Source organism: Cephus cinctus, unplaced genomic scaffold (assembly GCF_000341935.2).
Source record: "Cephus cinctus unplaced genomic scaffold, Ccin1 Ccin1_scaffold1843, whole genome shotgun sequence".
Taxonomy (NCBI): Eukaryota; Metazoa; Arthropoda; class Insecta; order Hymenoptera; family Cephidae; genus Cephus; species Cephus cinctus.
Window position 1 is genome coordinate 217,116 of NW_014334024.1, and position 14,856 is coordinate 231,971.

The 14,856-nt window shown below is 37.9% G+C and overlaps 5 protein-coding genes across 9 annotated transcripts; 2 read left to right on the forward strand and 3 right to left on the reverse strand.

Annotated features, from left to right (window-relative positions):
• Window positions 1-46: 46 nt before the first annotated feature.
• LOC107273756 (cytoplasmic protein NCK1) lies at window positions 47-3,520 on the reverse strand. Of its 2 annotated transcripts, none has more exons than XM_015752258.2 (4): window positions 2,909-3,520; window positions 2,366-2,602; window positions 1,265-2,211; window positions 47-1,103 (listed from the first exon to the last, which is right to left on the reverse strand). In XM_015752258.2, the coding sequence occupies exons 2-4, from the start codon at window positions 2,382-2,384 to the stop codon at window positions 882-884; spliced, it is 1,188 nt and encodes a 395-aa protein (XP_015607744.1). In that variant the 5' UTR covers window positions 2,385-2,602; window positions 2,909-3,520; the 3' UTR covers window positions 47-881. The 2 variants fall into 2 exon arrangements, with proteins under 2 accessions (XP_015607744.1, XP_024946860.1); XM_025091092.1 differs by having other exon boundaries at window positions 2,881-3,520.
• Window positions 3,521-3,755: 235 nt separating this feature from the next.
• LOC107273760 lies at window positions 3,756-6,525 on the forward strand. Its single transcript, XM_015752266.2, has 5 exons — window positions 3,756-4,042; window positions 4,539-5,036; window positions 5,235-5,349; window positions 5,421-5,567; window positions 5,637-6,525. The coding sequence occupies exons 1-5, from the start codon at window positions 3,959-3,961 to the stop codon at window positions 5,771-5,773; spliced, it is 981 nt and encodes a 326-aa protein (XP_015607752.1). The 5' UTR covers window positions 3,756-3,958; the 3' UTR covers window positions 5,774-6,525.
• LOC107273763 (serine/threonine-protein kinase fray2) lies at window positions 6,526-7,780 on the reverse strand. Its single transcript, XM_015752268.2, has 3 exons — window positions 7,419-7,780; window positions 6,778-7,306; window positions 6,526-6,702 (listed from the first exon to the last, which is right to left on the reverse strand). Exons 1-3 carry the CDS (start codon window positions 7,490-7,492, stop codon window positions 6,601-6,603), a joined length of 705 nt encoding a protein of 234 aa, XP_015607754.1. The 5' UTR covers window positions 7,493-7,780; the 3' UTR covers window positions 6,526-6,600.
• Window positions 7,781-7,865: 85 nt separating this feature from the next.
• LOC107273768 lies at window positions 7,866-11,801 on the forward strand. 3 transcript variants are annotated; one of them, XM_015752275.2, is made up of 6 exons: window positions 7,866-8,235; window positions 8,397-8,579; window positions 10,715-10,926; window positions 10,989-11,474; window positions 11,552-11,671; window positions 11,748-11,801. In XM_015752275.2, the coding sequence occupies exons 1-4, from the start codon at window positions 8,224-8,226 to the stop codon at window positions 11,026-11,028; spliced, it is 447 nt and encodes a 148-aa protein (XP_015607761.1). In that variant the 5' UTR covers window positions 7,866-8,223; the 3' UTR covers window positions 11,029-11,474; window positions 11,552-11,671; window positions 11,748-11,801. The 3 variants fall into 3 exon arrangements, with proteins under 3 accessions (XP_015607761.1, XP_015607763.1, XP_015607762.1); XM_015752277.2 differs by lacking the exons at window positions 10,989-11,474; window positions 11,552-11,671; window positions 11,748-11,801 and adding an exon at window positions 8,725-8,937 and having other exon boundaries at window positions 10,711-10,853; XM_015752276.1 differs by lacking the exons at window positions 10,715-10,926; window positions 10,989-11,474; window positions 11,552-11,671; window positions 11,748-11,801 and adding an exon at window positions 8,725-9,235.
• Window positions 11,802-11,973: 172 nt separating this feature from the next.
• On the reverse strand, window positions 11,974-14,748 carry LOC107273759 (protein Mo25). 2 transcript variants are annotated; one of them, XM_015752265.2, is made up of 7 exons: window positions 14,433-14,748; window positions 13,901-14,028; window positions 13,666-13,833; window positions 13,300-13,587; window positions 13,048-13,212; window positions 12,861-12,965; window positions 11,974-12,796 (listed from the first exon to the last, which is right to left on the reverse strand). In XM_015752265.2, exons 2-7 carry the CDS (start codon window positions 14,000-14,002, stop codon window positions 12,614-12,616), a joined length of 1,011 nt encoding a protein of 336 aa, XP_015607751.1. In that variant the 5' UTR covers window positions 14,003-14,028; window positions 14,433-14,748; the 3' UTR covers window positions 11,974-12,613. The 2 variants fall into 2 exon arrangements, with proteins under 2 accessions (XP_015607751.1, XP_015607750.1); XM_015752264.2 differs by having other exon boundaries at window positions 12,545-12,796; window positions 14,428-14,734.
• Between the last annotated feature and the right edge of the window lie 108 nt (window positions 14,749-14,856).

A 14,856-nucleotide genomic window follows, 5' to 3' on the forward strand; every position in this document is an offset into this window, starting at 1 on the left:
AAGTCCATGACAAAAGCAGGCGATTAAATAAACTCAATGCGTAAAGTACGAATGCACACTTAAATACGGTTTATTTACTTAAAAATGCTCTAATAAATACAAAATCACAAATGAACACTTAGTCTTTGCGTAAACTTATAACCAATGGAGAGCGAACGATATGGTGTTTTCGTTTTTTTTTTCTTTTCCAGTAAGAAGACTCGTTTTAGGGAAGGGTTGGAAGGATATTATTTAAGACCTGGAGGAAGAATAAAAAGGATAAAAGGCTGGGAAGAATATTGGGATAACTCGTTCGCCATGAGTTTTCCATTAATAATAATAGTTACTTGATCGTTATACGTTGCGGTCCTAGAATATGCGTAGTGTTTATATATTATAATTGTAATAACATGATCGTTTTTTTATCGCGTCACTGTAGTACAATTACATAGATATATAAAGAGAAGCCGTTTTGTGTCAACTAGATGGTCACGTAGCTGCCGTGTCATATCCTCAGTAATACTTCTTCTCGTGAACGTCATCGTCATCGTTATCATCAACTGATCCTTGTCCCCCACATCTGTGTTTTATACCGTTCTCGGTTATTAGCACGACATTCGCTAGTAAAGACTCGCTGCGAGAAGAAGCCGCGCAATTTACTTACGGGTAATAAATAATCGAGTAGTAAAAATGGACAAATTATATTCGCAACACTATGATATACGAGCTCACCAATTATGTTAATGTCGTTATGTAGAAACGTACGAGACGATGATATTGATATTAATAACTAGGCAGGCGCGCGGTACCGAGAAAGTCCAGAAGCGACCGGATGCGTTGCCATCGGACGTCCTGAACTTCCACCACGTCCGTCTCCGGAATGGAGAGAACTAATTTTATACCTAGCAACCGTTACTGCTAGGATTTCCTTTAGGTAGCGGACGCACCAAGTAGAGCTTTTCGCCCTGTTTATTCGTATAGATTGGAGCACGCTGATAGTGATCAACCAGTTGATCCAACGTGTGGAATTTTCTCTGGCCAATACAGTACAGGGCGCCTTCCACGTGTACCCTGAAGTGCTTGTTGCGACCTGGTGCTTTTAGCGATACCGAGTAGTCACCCATCTAACGAATAGAAAAGAAAAATAAGAGTATTAGGTTTCATTGAAACAGCGAATGTATTTATTATTAGAAATTGGCAGGGCATCCGGACGCTCTCATTATTTATACTACGCAATTGATTCTAGTGGCCTTTTCTCTGCTTTTTTAAATTCTATTCTACTCACATTAGTTTCGCTGTCTCTTATGAGAAAGTCTCCGTCATGGCCGTGCTGGTTGAGTAGGGTGTCGCACTGCGACCTTGTGATGCTACCGTAATACCAAGGTTTTCCCACAAGATGAGGTCTATCGCCAGGATCAGGCCTTCGTTCCAGAGAATCTCCAGTCCCGACCTCGTTACTTGGTATACCGGCAGCAGCTCGTTCACGGTACGGTTGTGTAAGGTACTCGCTGAGTTCCTGAAGGTAGTTCCTAGGGACCAGACCAATCTGACCCTGACCATTTCGTGCTTTGTACCATTCAGGATCTGCTGGTGGACGATCAAGGATCTCTAAGCGATCGCCCTTCTCGAAAGAGAGCTCCTGGTCGTTGTTGGAAGAGAATGAATATAGTGCGACCACGATGTCCAATACGTTCTCGGCCATTGCGTAGGTATGTAAAGTATCATCCGCGTCTCCTTCTTCCTGGGTATAGTTTGACGGAAACCATCCAGCCTGATTACCAGACTGGCCTCTCCACCAGCCATCGTTGCTCTTTTCAAGTATGAGGATTCTCGTGCCTTTCACTAGTGAGAGCTCGTCAGCTTGTTGAGCTTGATAATTGTACTTGACTACAGCTGTTCCAATTGCTTCGCTTGGATCTGCAGGCAACCTTCGGGCCATGGTAGGTGACTCCACTGCCCGGGACGGAGAGTTACTCGAGGGAAGAGTCTTAGATCCGGAACCTTTCTTAACCTTCTTCTTAATACTGTCAAACAGTGATGGCTTCTCCTTCTTAACGTAGTTACTTGGCACGTAACCAGCGTGTCCACGAGCACTCTGTACTCTCCACCAGTGTTTGGAGTCGTCGAGCAACAAGTATCGCTCGTTTTTACGTAGATCCAACTCCTGGGCACCCTGAGCCCCGTAATCGTACTTCGCGACGACGTAACATACGTCGTCCTGACTCGTCTTGCCTATAACAAACATACCTTGAAACAATCTCCCATGCACCACTCACACTTTCATCCCAAATTGTACCCACCGATGCCTCTCACACTAACTACACTCACCATCGTAACTCTTAATATACAATTATATAATAAAAAGCAAAACACAGGGACCACGTACCATGCTTCATGGCTGCCATGTGCGATACAAAGTGTTGTACGTCTCTTAGCTTCGCGAGCTTATTTCTGCTACTCGCGTACTACTTGTATGAACTCTAAGCCTGGCTGTGTCGTATCGGCGGCGCGAGTGCAGCAGGCATTCATTCTTTAGCTTGATTTTCAGTGGTTTTCTACTGGCCGCGGTCTCTCCTTCGATCAGGTTCCGTCGATCGCAGCTCAAGCAAGTGCATAACCGACGCTTCGCATAAGAAAACAGAAATAAAACAACCATTAATGATATAAGACAACATGCGACAATAATGAGTTTTGCGTAATAACAATGTATAAATAAATAAACCGATCGGCAAGTATCCTGTACGATCGTTGTCACTGAAATATATATATGCATCTATACTCATATTATATATATATATAGATACACGCACACATCCATCCATACATTCAGGGTATTCTGTCTCCAGAGTATCATAAATAAAGGAGTGAATAAAAAGTGCAGTTTGTAAAAGTGTGTCTTACTGTTAACCGTGATGTATTTTCTTCTTACCGATCTTTAAACTTGACATATTCCGGCATAAAGCTTCACAGGAATATTTAGGCGGACACGGCTTGTTTTCCCCCACTCCGAGTATCTGCAGCCATCGAGAGTTCAGGACAGGAAAGTAAATCGTGTAGAATTTTCTCGTGCAAAGCAAGTAGATAAATAGAGAGAAAAAGGAGCGATAAGGCCGTAACTCCAGTAATATCACGAGGAACCCATCCGTAGTTTTTGTTATCGGCAAATTCGGCAGCTCTTCGTTGAAAACCGATAGGAAGCCGCACTGTGTCTGTCGTCTAATGTGTCTATGGCATAGACCAAGAACCAACGTTCCAGCCTCAGCCCCACAATTTTATTCACGTTCTGTCGAGAGCCCGAGCCGACCTCGAGCGACCTCGATCCCTTCCCGGGCTTCCTCGAGGTTCTTTCAATTAATCGCACTTATCCTCGCCGTGTGTGACCTCTCCCACAAAAAGGCCAGACCCACCCTTGGAGCCGGAGACGCCGAGTGACCTTGCACACAGCTCAGATTCGCAAACGCATCGGAAATTTTACACTGGCGACAGGGGCGCCGTTGCGAGTACCTTCTTAACTAATAACCTACAAACGTGTTTACAATTTTCACTCCATTTGTTGCTAATATTACACAAATTGTCTTTCACTTGTAAATATTCTATATCTTTAAATGTACTTTGTTATTCGCTATGTCGATTTTGTCTCTTAAATTATGAGAAATAATAAAATTGTACTATCATACCGTACTTGGTTGATTTGTGACCAATGGCTGATTGTTACCTAGGGAAGGGTTTATACGCATGCGCAGAACGAAGCATCACCTTTATTATGAAACAAAAAATCAGGAGTGGGGATAGAGTCCGAGTAGTGGAGTGCGGACGACCGATCAATCAAGTTTCGTGTCTTGTTAGTAGTGTATTTGCGGCATTATTACGTTTTACATACTTGTGATTATTGTTCGTTTACGCTAGAGATAACCAGCGTTCAATTTCGAGATTGCAAATTTATGTAAATTGCTTTTACGGAGCTATAATTGTCTTCAAGATGACAATCATAACTAAAGCTCTTAGCGAGAAGAGGGCGGCGAAAAAAATGGAGCAGCCATTAGTCGTTGAAGAAAATCCCACGGTCAGATTAATGGCCAAATGTGCCGTATTATGCTTGTCTATTATATTTTATGTATTTTTATACTATACTCTACAATATCGTAGGAAGTAACTGCTTGGTTTTAACTCCGAATAAGATCGGAGCAAGTTTTATTAGCTGAAACGTAATAAACGGCCATATTGTGTGGATATTCTCAGATTAGTTATCAGCTGTCAAACCGCAAGGTTATCTAATTATTTTTCTGGAAGTTTTTGTTACCAGATATACCGTCCAATGTATAATCATGGATCTCCGATTTGTTATTTTAATTTTTTATTTCTTATATTAATATATGTTTACGTATATTTCTAATTTTTGCTTCTTTTTAAATTTGATAACAATTTTGACGGAGCGAGTTCTTAAAATTCTATCCTAATAATTATTCATCACTGATATACTCATATTCTTTTTATTATGAGTAATAAGTTTGTTGATTCACTTTTTTTTCACTTGAAACTGAGTATTATGGTGTTCGCAGGAAGATGCTAAGGTTGATCCAGAGGCTCAGGTTCCCAAAGGAGATTTGGCTGGTCATTACTTGATTTTGCGCAGCCGTGGTCATCATCCTAATGCAATAACAACAATCTCTCTCTTCTTCACGGCATTGTTGGTTATGAGCATTGGAATTATTGGAGGAGTTTACATTTACCGTCAATATGGCAGACCACAGATGCATCGTTTCCGTACTGGCTGGTACAGCATTCCTTATGATGGTTTAAACAAGGCATATTCCATGCCTGATGGTTCTCATAAAAGCCAAGGCCTTCAAGGGCTTGTCGCAGACTCCGACCTTTTCAAGGGTCTTAACAGAGTAATGGAAGATGAAGCTCGCGTAGCTGAAGAAGCTGTTAATCAATTCGATAGATCCTTCAAGGAACGATTCGAGATTGATCTGGAAAACGAGCACTATGAAAAAATTGATGTTCCCGACTTCCATGGCGGTCGCCAAGGAAGATTTATACATGATTTCAGTATCGTGAGTAGTTTATATACTTTTGGCACCATTGATAATAAAGCAGTACTGTGCTTTGTGTTCAGAGTAGAAAGATCTCTAACGCAATTAATCTCTTAACTCTAATTCAGGAACAACTTTTATTAACTTGATCCAACACTAGCGATTTCAATTCTATAACTTTTTGGCACTCACTGTATACAACACAACTATATTTTTCAGAATAAGACTGGCATTATTGATATCGATGGTCATTGCTGTTTCGTAATGCCACTGAATCGTCGTAGAGTATTGCCACCTCGCAACATGTACGACTTACTCAACAAAATGTATAATGGTAAGAAAGTCTTCACTGGCACGTGCTAATTTGACCTAAGATAAATATAATCAAACCTGTCGTTTTTGCAGGCTATTACGAAGTCGACACTGAAGTCGTGCGTGAAACAATGAAGGTCGTTCTCCCACCAATCAAAGATTTACACAGTGTAGGAACTTACATTGCCCATGAATGTCAAGATTTGCCAACATACATGCTAGAAAAAGTGAATTCGAATGGTATGTAAATGAAAGTGACATGTTATGAATATTTAAGAATTTTATAAACATTTCTCCTTCACATTTCAGTAAACAAACGCAGCGCATCCGAGGGTATGTTTGGCCAGTTTGCTGGCAGAAATATCTTGGAGTTGAATATCTTAAATCTCGAGGATGTTCATGGATACACAGCTGCAGCAGAACAAAAGGATGAAAAAAAGGATTAAGACTAGATAATCCATGATACCTCATTATCATCATCACTTTAATTAAGATGAATCTTTAAAGATCCCTATTCATACTTTACCCTTGAAGCAGCTTCAACTGAAAGATATAGAACAATCTATCAAAGCTTAACATTTAAAGAAAGTGGTTTTTGATTGGTTGTTAGCTTGTTTTTGGTTGAAAATGCTCAAAGGCGTCGTGTGAATGGAGTTCGGAATTGATGCATAATAGATACATAATGATTCTAATTGACTCAAGATACGTAGATGTTTATGCACTATCCAATCAGGTGTACTTCCTATTCTCATTATTTGCCATTGAGCCATTTTGAAGAGAAAAGTAAATATTTGAGCAAGATAGTCTGAGAGGGAAATAAATTAATAGATCCATAGCAAAAAATCTTTTTTACTGTCATCATGTTTCTTTGTTATAATTTCGTAAATATCTTTTCTTTTATTTGACCTGCTCAATACATCCATTCCAATTCATAAAAGCAGGATTTATACGTTTTAGGCTTCTTGCGGAGATGTAGACCTATATAACTTTATTTTCTTTTTCGAATAAATACGTATGCATAGAATTAAGAGAAGATTAGCGAATTAATGGCAGCGCAAGATTGTTGCGTGATTCGTTAATGATTGACGTATAAAGTAAATATATAATGTAAACGTTAGTTCTCAGTACTCAAATTGTTAAGTACTTAACGTGAACAATTGTAAATTCCTATGAGATAAATAAACGAAATATAAATGTATCATGGTGTTTGTATATTTTTATTTGAGTAAAAATCATGTTTTACAAATCAGCTTAAGTAACTAGTATCCAAGTATTAGGTAATGGTGACATGAGTTGAATCCAGAATCGCTTTTTGCCTTAGAGTATAGAGCTTCTTTACCCATTTGTCGAAACGAATATCCTGATCGACTATGATCTGGAATAAAAAGTTTATTTGCAATCAGTCTGTTTGAAACTGCTTCACAGATAAAATAACACTTCAATCACTTACTGAAGTATGAAATATGCTATCTGACAAACCAGATATTTTCGTCACTACGGGAATCTTAATAGTATCAGCATTAATATCAATCACAATATTATTCAATTTGTTGTGTTTATCCTGTGTAGATGACGAGAAGTGTTTTGGAGCAAAGCTATCGGAATTGATCTCATCAAGGACACTCTCCTTAATTCTTGGCTCAATTGAAAAGTCATCTGGACCCTTATTTAAAACGATCTGCCCTTTATCAGAGGTTTTAACGTTCGATTGAGAACTGCTAGAACGACTAGTAGACTTTTCTCTGGAAACTGATCTTGTTCGCTTTTTGCTATGATCTGGAGAATAGGAGCGTGATCGTCGTGAGCGATATCTACGTCTATCTCTGTCTCTGGAGCTAGTGCGGACTGATTTATAGGTTCTAGAGGAACGATCACGTTCACGACTTCTTGAACGTGAACGATGTCGACGTTTTGATTTTGAATGCTTCGATGACCTCTTCCTATAGGGAGAGCTGTCACTGGAGTCTGAACTACTGGATCTATGTAAGGGAATAATCAATAATGTTTAATTATCAGATTACAATTAGATACTCCATCAAGAAATCTTGAAAAATGAATCGTATACTATAAATTCGGAGAAGAATCAGTTACCTGGATCTTCTATAATGTTTCCTGCGATGACGACTACTACGGTCTGAATCGGAGTCACTAGAATATTTTGCCATTTTATTGAAATATCTAACGTAACTCAATTAATATTGTTTTTTTTCACATCATTCAATGAACGACAGTAACGAAATCAAAACACAGCTGACGAATACGTAACCAGAAGTGAGTAGAGAGGTGCTCAACGCATCTATATATAGTACTGGACTGCTCACTGTAGTGCAGAAAGTGTAGTCGAGAATAGAAAGAGAGAGCACATCGTAGGAACCGTGCTGTCCTTCTCTTGGTCAGGAGCGGAATCAGGAATAAGGGAAGACTATCAAACACTATCGAACGCCTATCAAACGATTGGAAGTAGAAAAAGTTTGCAATATAGTCTAATTCAACGGACACACCGATCGAGGAATCGATTGTATCGTATCGATTGGGATCCTTGATTCGCATATGGTTTTTCTCATTTTTCTTGCAAACGATGGACCATCAAACGTTTTTATTAATTAATTCGCAACTATCAAACGATTTTGCATCGATTAAGCTCCAGAAGTTGGCCGGCCAACTTCACGCAGGTCCGTTTGTGTTTTTCATATCAGAGTCAATCAGAGTTGATCAGACTGTGTCAGACACAGTCAGGCATCTGATGGAAGAAAAAGAAACCGTTTGTAGTCGTTAGAAGAAAAGAAGGAAAGAATGAATATTGTTCAACATTTTAATGATTACAATCATTTTTATGTATAATTGTACTAAAGTATTATGATTTGTTATGATAAGATAATTATAAACTTCATCAATTATGTTCTTTCAGGTAAGTACTGAATTATTTGGATTTTGTATGTCACTTTAATAATATGATACTTTGTAGTGGGATAAGATTGTCTAATTCTAAATGTAATTGCTGAAGAATCTATAGAAATGAAAAATAATCTTTCACTATAAGGTATCTTATAACGATTTGCACTCTTCCAGATTAATGTGACACCTAAACAGAAGGACGTTGTTGATCAGAAAAAATGTCCAAGGACGGATTCTCAATTTATTTTGGTGTTAGCACCATTTCAACCACAAACAAAGATCAAGATGGAATCTACTTTGAATGTCACCCAGAAATGTTATTTGAATATAAAAAATACAAGTAACAAACCATTGAAGGTAATCATTATTAGTTAAATAATTTCCATGTATTATTTTATTTTACTTGGCATTCATTGTCATTGCATTATTCATATTTCATGTACCTCTAAGAGTTTTTATGAAATTAACAAATATTGGAAATTATTAATTTTACTTAACATAGGTAAGGGTTACAAAGCAACCATCAGACAAAAGACGCATTCTTCTGGATTGCTTGGAACTTCATATCAAAGCTGAAAACTCGGTACCTTTGATTATATCAGGGACCCCCAATGTAGTTGGCTCATGAAGAGATTTTATACAATTGACTGATAATCAACGTATCAAATACGATGTACCAATTATAACAACATGTGTGGATTCTAGAAAGCTTAAGGTAACAAATTGCAAAGGTTCCGAACAACAGACCTTTAATTTACCAACAATTAGTATAAATCAACCTTCCAAGCGATTAAGGCCAAATTCAATACCAGAAATGGAAAACAAGGAAAATATTTGTAAAAATTTAAAAGCTATCTACTTAACGCCTATCTGCAAGAAAAGTACCGGTCATGATTTCTCTGTAATTATGGAGTCCAGTACCTTCAAATTTACACCACTGGGCTCTACAGTAAACAAGCTGCCTGAAATAAAAGTAATAAGTCCTGGAGATCTTGAATTCTCTACAAAAGAAGTGATAATAACTTCGCCTGTAGCGACAAAATCTCTACGCAGAGAAACTTATGTGACAGCACCGAAGAGGCCTCCTCCAGAGGATGAATGTCCAGAATTTGAAGAATCCCTCTCACTAAACCCCAGTGACCAGCAGCAACCTGGATTCTCTATACTAATTAATGAAATGAATTTCACTTCCTCAAGTACTCCTCTTGGATTACAAGAATGCAGTCGTCGATCAAGTTCATTGAGAGGAGAATCAAAAAATACCAGTCCAGTTCCTGGTGGAAACAGTTCAACTTTTGACATTCCTGTTGTAAAGTCCTGAGAGTGTTCTAATTTATCGTGTACTGAGAATGAAACTTTTGAAGTTTCTGGGACCACCTCTGGCTCCAATTTACAAAAAATTAGACCAATACGACTCTCCAGAAAGTTTGCTATGATTTCTCCAGTCGTTCCTGTTGCCACTGCGTCTCGGGGAGCCAGTTGTGCAATTTCTCCGTTACATCCAACAACGAATTACGAATTGTCTTCAACCAAGAACGAATTTCTTCAAATTTCCATCAAACTTTCAGCATCTGTAAGTGCTCAGGGTGTTCTAGGAGCAGATCTGTGGGTAAAACCAGGAATATCACATAACAAACTAGGATCTCAGAACCTGGAGGTGATTGCAGAAGAATGGTCGAATGTGGGAAAAAATAAAGCGTACTCTAAAAAGAAAATCTGCTTTGAAATTTCACCACCTCGAAGAGCAAGTTTTGGAAAACAGACTATACATAAAGTCTTACCAAAAAAGGGTTCCAAGATTACCAAAGAGAAAAGTGGTATGGACACACTGAAGAAGTTTTCGCAGATGAAGTCTTCTATAAAGAACAGCAACAATGTTTCCATCCCTGGTGTAAGAATGAAGAGATTATCTTTAGCTGGTATAACCAAAAAGAAGACTCACAATACATCGACAAGAAATTTAATTGCTGAACTCAGTGTCAAGCTTCATGATCCGAATGAATTCCTTACTAAATTTTGTAATCCTGATCCTTTGAAGAATTCAGGATACGTCCTTACCGGAGACATCGACGCCAAGAGTATCGCAGATGGACACCGTGAGAAGACTTTATCTTTGCTATGGCAAATAATCAACAAATTCCAGGCACCTGATCGGAGAAGAACCTGGACAACAGAAATCTAGATAGACCAACTATGTCGTTGTTCGAGTGCAGAAGAATTGTCTCCTCATAGACAGCCTCTAGACCGATTCGCAACCACAAAGGATTATAAGACAGAAAGAGTTCTAGGATTTCTTTCTGTAGACCAATATCCCTATGTAAATCGCGATCCTGGCGAATAACGAGGATCCCCTTTTCGATGCATACTGTCACCTTGGACAATATTGTTGATACTTCTTTACTACGGAACATAGCACAAGCAGCTTTGCACAAAGTATTCAGCCTTGTATTTGTATGGTATCTTGCTGAAACCGCTTCTCGTGTTTCAGCTAGGGTGACGTCCTCCTTCAGTCTACATTACTGCCACATAACGTGGACTTAGCACTGACCGCTTTGAAGAATTCAGGATACGTCCTAACCGGAGACATCGACGCCAAGAGTATCGCAGATGGACACCGTGAGAAGACTGTATCTGTGCTATGGCAAATAATCCACAAATTCCAGGCACCAAGATTCCATGAAGTAGCTATCACCATACAAAAGTGGTAAGTCCGGGTGAAAAATTTCCTCAGGAACAGAATGACCAAGGCAGCGATGATTATTTTAGGTGCTTGGAGAGGATACTTGGCCAGAAGAATTTTAGCTAAAGTCAAGCAAGACTTCATTGTCAAATTTCAAAGGAGAAATACAGCAGCAACTGTGATTCAAAGACATTGGAAACGTAGACAAGAAATAATTAAGGTTCGAAATAATTTCATGAAGACGATGACTGGGATTCTTCGTATTCCGAGATGATGAAGAACGCAAAGGGATACCAGAACCTTTGTTAGGGAATTCAAAAGAAAACGAGAAGCTGCTATTGTAATACAGAAGAGATGGAAAGAAACTCTTTTAACCAGGATGCTCCGTAAGAGGTTCCTTGATACGCGTGCTGCTGCATTGAGGATATAAAGGTTCTGGAGAAACAGATGCTGTAATATCGCTGAGGTATCGCTGTAATAGATCTGTACCATGGATGGAGATCTCTCTACGATCCACAAGTATCCTGCTTAATTTAGCCAAATATCAAAAGTCAAAGCCTTACGTAATCAAGGTAATAGAAAAGACATCTTAAACAGGAACTACCTAGTTGTACATTATCGAAAGAATAATACTCATTCCTTATAACAGATCGAATACACAGAAATGATGGCAAGACTGATGACTGTTGCAATAGAAAAGAATGTTTCTCTATTTTTACATTTAGCTACTTTCTTTTGGCTCATTTTAGAGGAACATGAATTTGCACAGGTAATTAATACAATCGTCTATTTATATTATGATATATGATTTATTATCATTGATTCATTATTTGTACCACCGGCAGTCATTTCCTGTGAGAAGACAGTCTGGTTATTGAATTCCTTACAAACGGTGGCCAGTAAAAAGAAATGCAAAATGTCCGCAGTCGGTATGAAAACGGAAAAAAAATCGTTGATGTTGCTGCCGAGTAATATATCAGACTAGGGATTAAAATCTGCTTGGCCTCGGAATAAAGATATTAATAATAATAGTTGATGGAATGATATTTTAATGAGATAACAAGTGATTAATGTTTTTTATTAATACTTTTATTGCAATAAATATAATAAACAGTAATCATTGTTTTGGCGTTACACTTTTTTTCTTCTTTAACAGTCAATTCTATACATATACATGGGGATTATGATAATTTTTCTTTAGGATAAAACGAAGCGAATGTCTACCGATATATTTGATACGCTTTATACGCATACGGGATAATCTGTAATATTGTGTAGAAACATAGTGCAGCAGCCGCAAGAAATTTATTTAATTATATTTTTGATCAGTTGCCAAAGCTTCTGTGATATATGCTAAGAGTTTTAGATCAAATTTCAGCGAGACTTACCAAAGTGACGTGCCGAAATGAGAATTAAATCCGTAGCCGCTCATCTGACATTGAATATTAATTCGTTTCTTTATTTTTTCCTCGACTATTACTTTCCTTGTTTTACCCCAAAATGTATATCATTCACTTAAAAATTTCTCGAGGCTGCTTTACCGAGCGCAGGTCGACAACCGATCAGTTTAATTAGAATTAGGTGTCAGAGTATATTTTAGTTGTAGTCTCGAGTCTATGCGTGTATATATATATTACAGTAATAAATTGTGAATGTAAATTTTATTTACACAACTACTCGGAAAAAATAACGTTATAAAAGGAATTCCGGCTTAGTTCTCATGTACAGACTTCAGCTCCTTAATCTGCTTGATTAGGTAAGCTTTCTCGTCGTTGAATTGCTCGTCCTCTGAGCGATCCGTATGAAAACGCGTCAGGAACTCGATGAGCTTCTCCTGATTACGCAGCAGAATGTCTAGAATAGGCTTCGGCTTGTTTGGATTGGCTACAAACACCTGTTTAAAGAACAGTAATACCTGTTGATTAAGGATTTCGAATTATTTATTACAGACACGTTACCTTAAACACGTGGAAGGCTTCAAATTGAATATTGCGCGATTTCTCCTTTAGCATGTTCATCATTAATTTCAAATTGTCAGGATTTGAAATATATCGAGTCATCACCTGAAGGTTATTAAGATGTTTGAGTTTGCAAGTAAGTCTTCTGAGTAATCGACTTGTATGAAAATGGCAATTATTGACTTACACTAAAGTTATGTCTGTCCAGAAGAAGCTCTCCTAGTAGCTTCAAGCTCTGCCGACGTGTTACATAGTTCTCCGAATTGAGTAACCTTTGATAGTGGGAAAATACCTTATCATAGTTCACTTCAAGGAACTCGGCACTAAGGATCTTGTGCCTGGTGAGCAATTCCTTTGTAATTGAAGTGAAAGGTTTAGTGAGCAAAAGAAAGTTTTATGCATGTTGTTATGTCTGTAAGAAAATATTTTAGGAAATTACCTTGAACGTGGAAAAGGCATCCGAGGCTATATCGAATGTGGATACCTCGACGTATCTAAAGAAATTATAAAAATCATCTGAATAAATCATTATCTTGGCCAAGGCTTCGTATCTAGCGCATTCTCGAAGCATTGTTCCACAATTCAATGCAATATCCTGGTGCTCGTATCCGGACATAAGAGTGAATAAGATCTCCGGTTTGGTGCAAATGTATTCGACAGTTGGAGATCTTGTACCAATTTGTCTTCGTAATATATTATTAAAGACCTGAGCAACATCTTTTTTGCCCTGGTAAAGTGAAGAAGTGATTGAATTAAATTATTTATATTACACTTGTCCTTATATGTTGACATGTAACTACTGTACCTCGAAATCTATGCGACCAAGATTCTGTACCAGTAGAAGAAGCAGATTACTATTGTAAAGCTCTTGTGCAAGCTGAGCTACAACAATATCAGCTTGTGGTTCTGATTCAGCAGTACCATAGAGCATGTTTTTAATATGAACCAGGTTTTTGCTCACATCCTCTTGTGCCTGAAATTTCAAATCAAATTATTAGCACGATTAAATTTTTACATAAAAATATAACCAATATTCATACCTTCTCGACTTTCTTGTCTCCACGTTCTAGCGCGTTAACTGCTTCCTTCAAGGCCTTTACCACCTCCGCCGGACTCTTTTGAGACTTTCCGAACAGAGGCATTTTCTTTCTATGTAATGCTGTCACACCTTCAAAAATATAAATACTGACTTGAAATATGAATAATTAATTTCTACAGACAAATCACAACAGAAGAATGAGCAATTAAAAAAAAAAAAAAATATCACACATTATGGAGCAGAGTCATAATTTATGCATCAAAAATAGGTCGTATTAAACCAAAAAAGCATAAATATTCTAAATCAATAAGCAAAAATGAACATTAATAAAATTGCGATAATCAAATTGGTTGAAAGTGTAATAGAAATGTCAAAACACGAAATACGACGTGAGTGAAAAGTCGCAGACGAGCCATGCTTAAAATTTAAGTCTGGCGTAGAAATTAAGAAAGCAATTGAACTTCATTAAGATAACCTATTGAAGAAACAATAATGTTATGCAACAGAATAATAAATTCAAGTAAGTACCTCACCATTCAATAAGCAATACTAATTTAATTTACGCAGTTCTCTCTTGGCACTTGCGGCACTATCTTTGCCTTTTAGCAGCTCATTTATAAGGCAGATCGTACTGACGTATATCGCAGTTAAAAATAATATACTCGCTAGCAATCCAGCAGATTAGAACGTCCTATCGTGAATCCCGGGTCTCCTATCAAGCCCGTGATATTAAGTGAAATTTCAGCACAGCCGAGGGGACATTTAATATAGTAAAACACTTTTAATACATCGCATAACTCGAGAGTGTCTTTTATTGCAGCTCATCACTCACTGTTCACGACTACTTCGCAACTGACATAGGTCTGTCGTTGCTGTTGGCCCATTGGCCATTTTTCCCTAGTTATTTTTCCTAAACCAATTGGATTTTACAACAGTTGATTGCAAACGTGACAAGGA

What these genes read in the sequence shown, in the direction of transcription:
- LOC107273759 (XM_015752265.2), bottom strand. Translation starts at nt 14,002, where the DNA reads ATGCCTCTGTTCGGAAAGTCTCAAAAGAGTCCGGCGGAGGTGGTAAAG. An exon ending in GAGACAAGAAAGTCGAGAAG is followed by an intron (nt 13,834 to 13,900) that starts GTATGAATATTG and finishes TTGAAATTTCAG; the next exon opens with GCACAAGAGGATGTGAGCAA. An exon ending in TGGACAGACATAACTTTAGT is followed by an intron (nt 12,966 to 13,047) that starts GTAAGTCAATAA and finishes AATAACCTTCAG; the next exon opens with GTGATGACTCGATATATTTC.
- LOC107273763 (XM_015752268.2), bottom strand. Translation starts at nt 7,492, where the DNA reads ATGGCAAAATATTCTAGTGACTCCGATTCAGACCGTAGTAGTCGTCAT. An exon ending in AAACATTATAGAAGATCCAG is followed by an intron (nt 7,307 to 7,418) that starts GTAACTGATTCT and finishes TCCCTTACATAG; the next exon opens with ATCCAGTAGTTCAGACTCCA. An exon ending in ATAGCATATTTCATACTTCA is followed by an intron (nt 6,703 to 6,777) that starts GTAAGTGATTGA and finishes TTTTTATTCCAG; the next exon opens with ATCATAGTCGATCAGGATAT.
- LOC107273756 (XM_015752258.2), bottom strand. An exon ending in TAAGAGACAGCGAAACTAAT is followed by an intron (nt 1,104 to 1,264) that starts GTGAGTAGAATA and finishes TCTATTCGTTAG; the next exon opens with ATGGGTGACTACTCGGTATC.
- LOC107273768 (XM_015752275.2), top strand. An exon ending in CAAGTAACAAACCATTGAAG is followed by an intron (nt 8,580 to 10,714) that starts GTAATCATTATT and finishes TGTTTCAGCTAG; the next exon opens with GGTGACGTCCTCCTTCAGTC. An exon ending in GCTATCACCATACAAAAGTG is followed by an intron (nt 10,927 to 10,988) that starts GTAAGTCCGGGT and finishes TGATTATTTTAG; the next exon opens with GTGCTTGGAGAGGATACTTG.
- LOC107273760 (XM_015752266.2), top strand. Translation starts at nt 3,959, where the DNA reads ATGACAATCATAACTAAAGCTCTTAGCGAGAAGAGGGCGGCGAAAAAA. An exon ending in TTATACATGATTTCAGTATC is followed by an intron (nt 5,037 to 5,234) that starts GTGAGTAGTTTA and finishes TATATTTTTCAG; the next exon opens with AATAAGACTGGCATTATTGA. An exon ending in ACTCAACAAAATGTATAATG is followed by an intron (nt 5,350 to 5,420) that starts GTAAGAAAGTCT and finishes TCGTTTTTGCAG; the next exon opens with GCTATTACGAAGTCGACACT.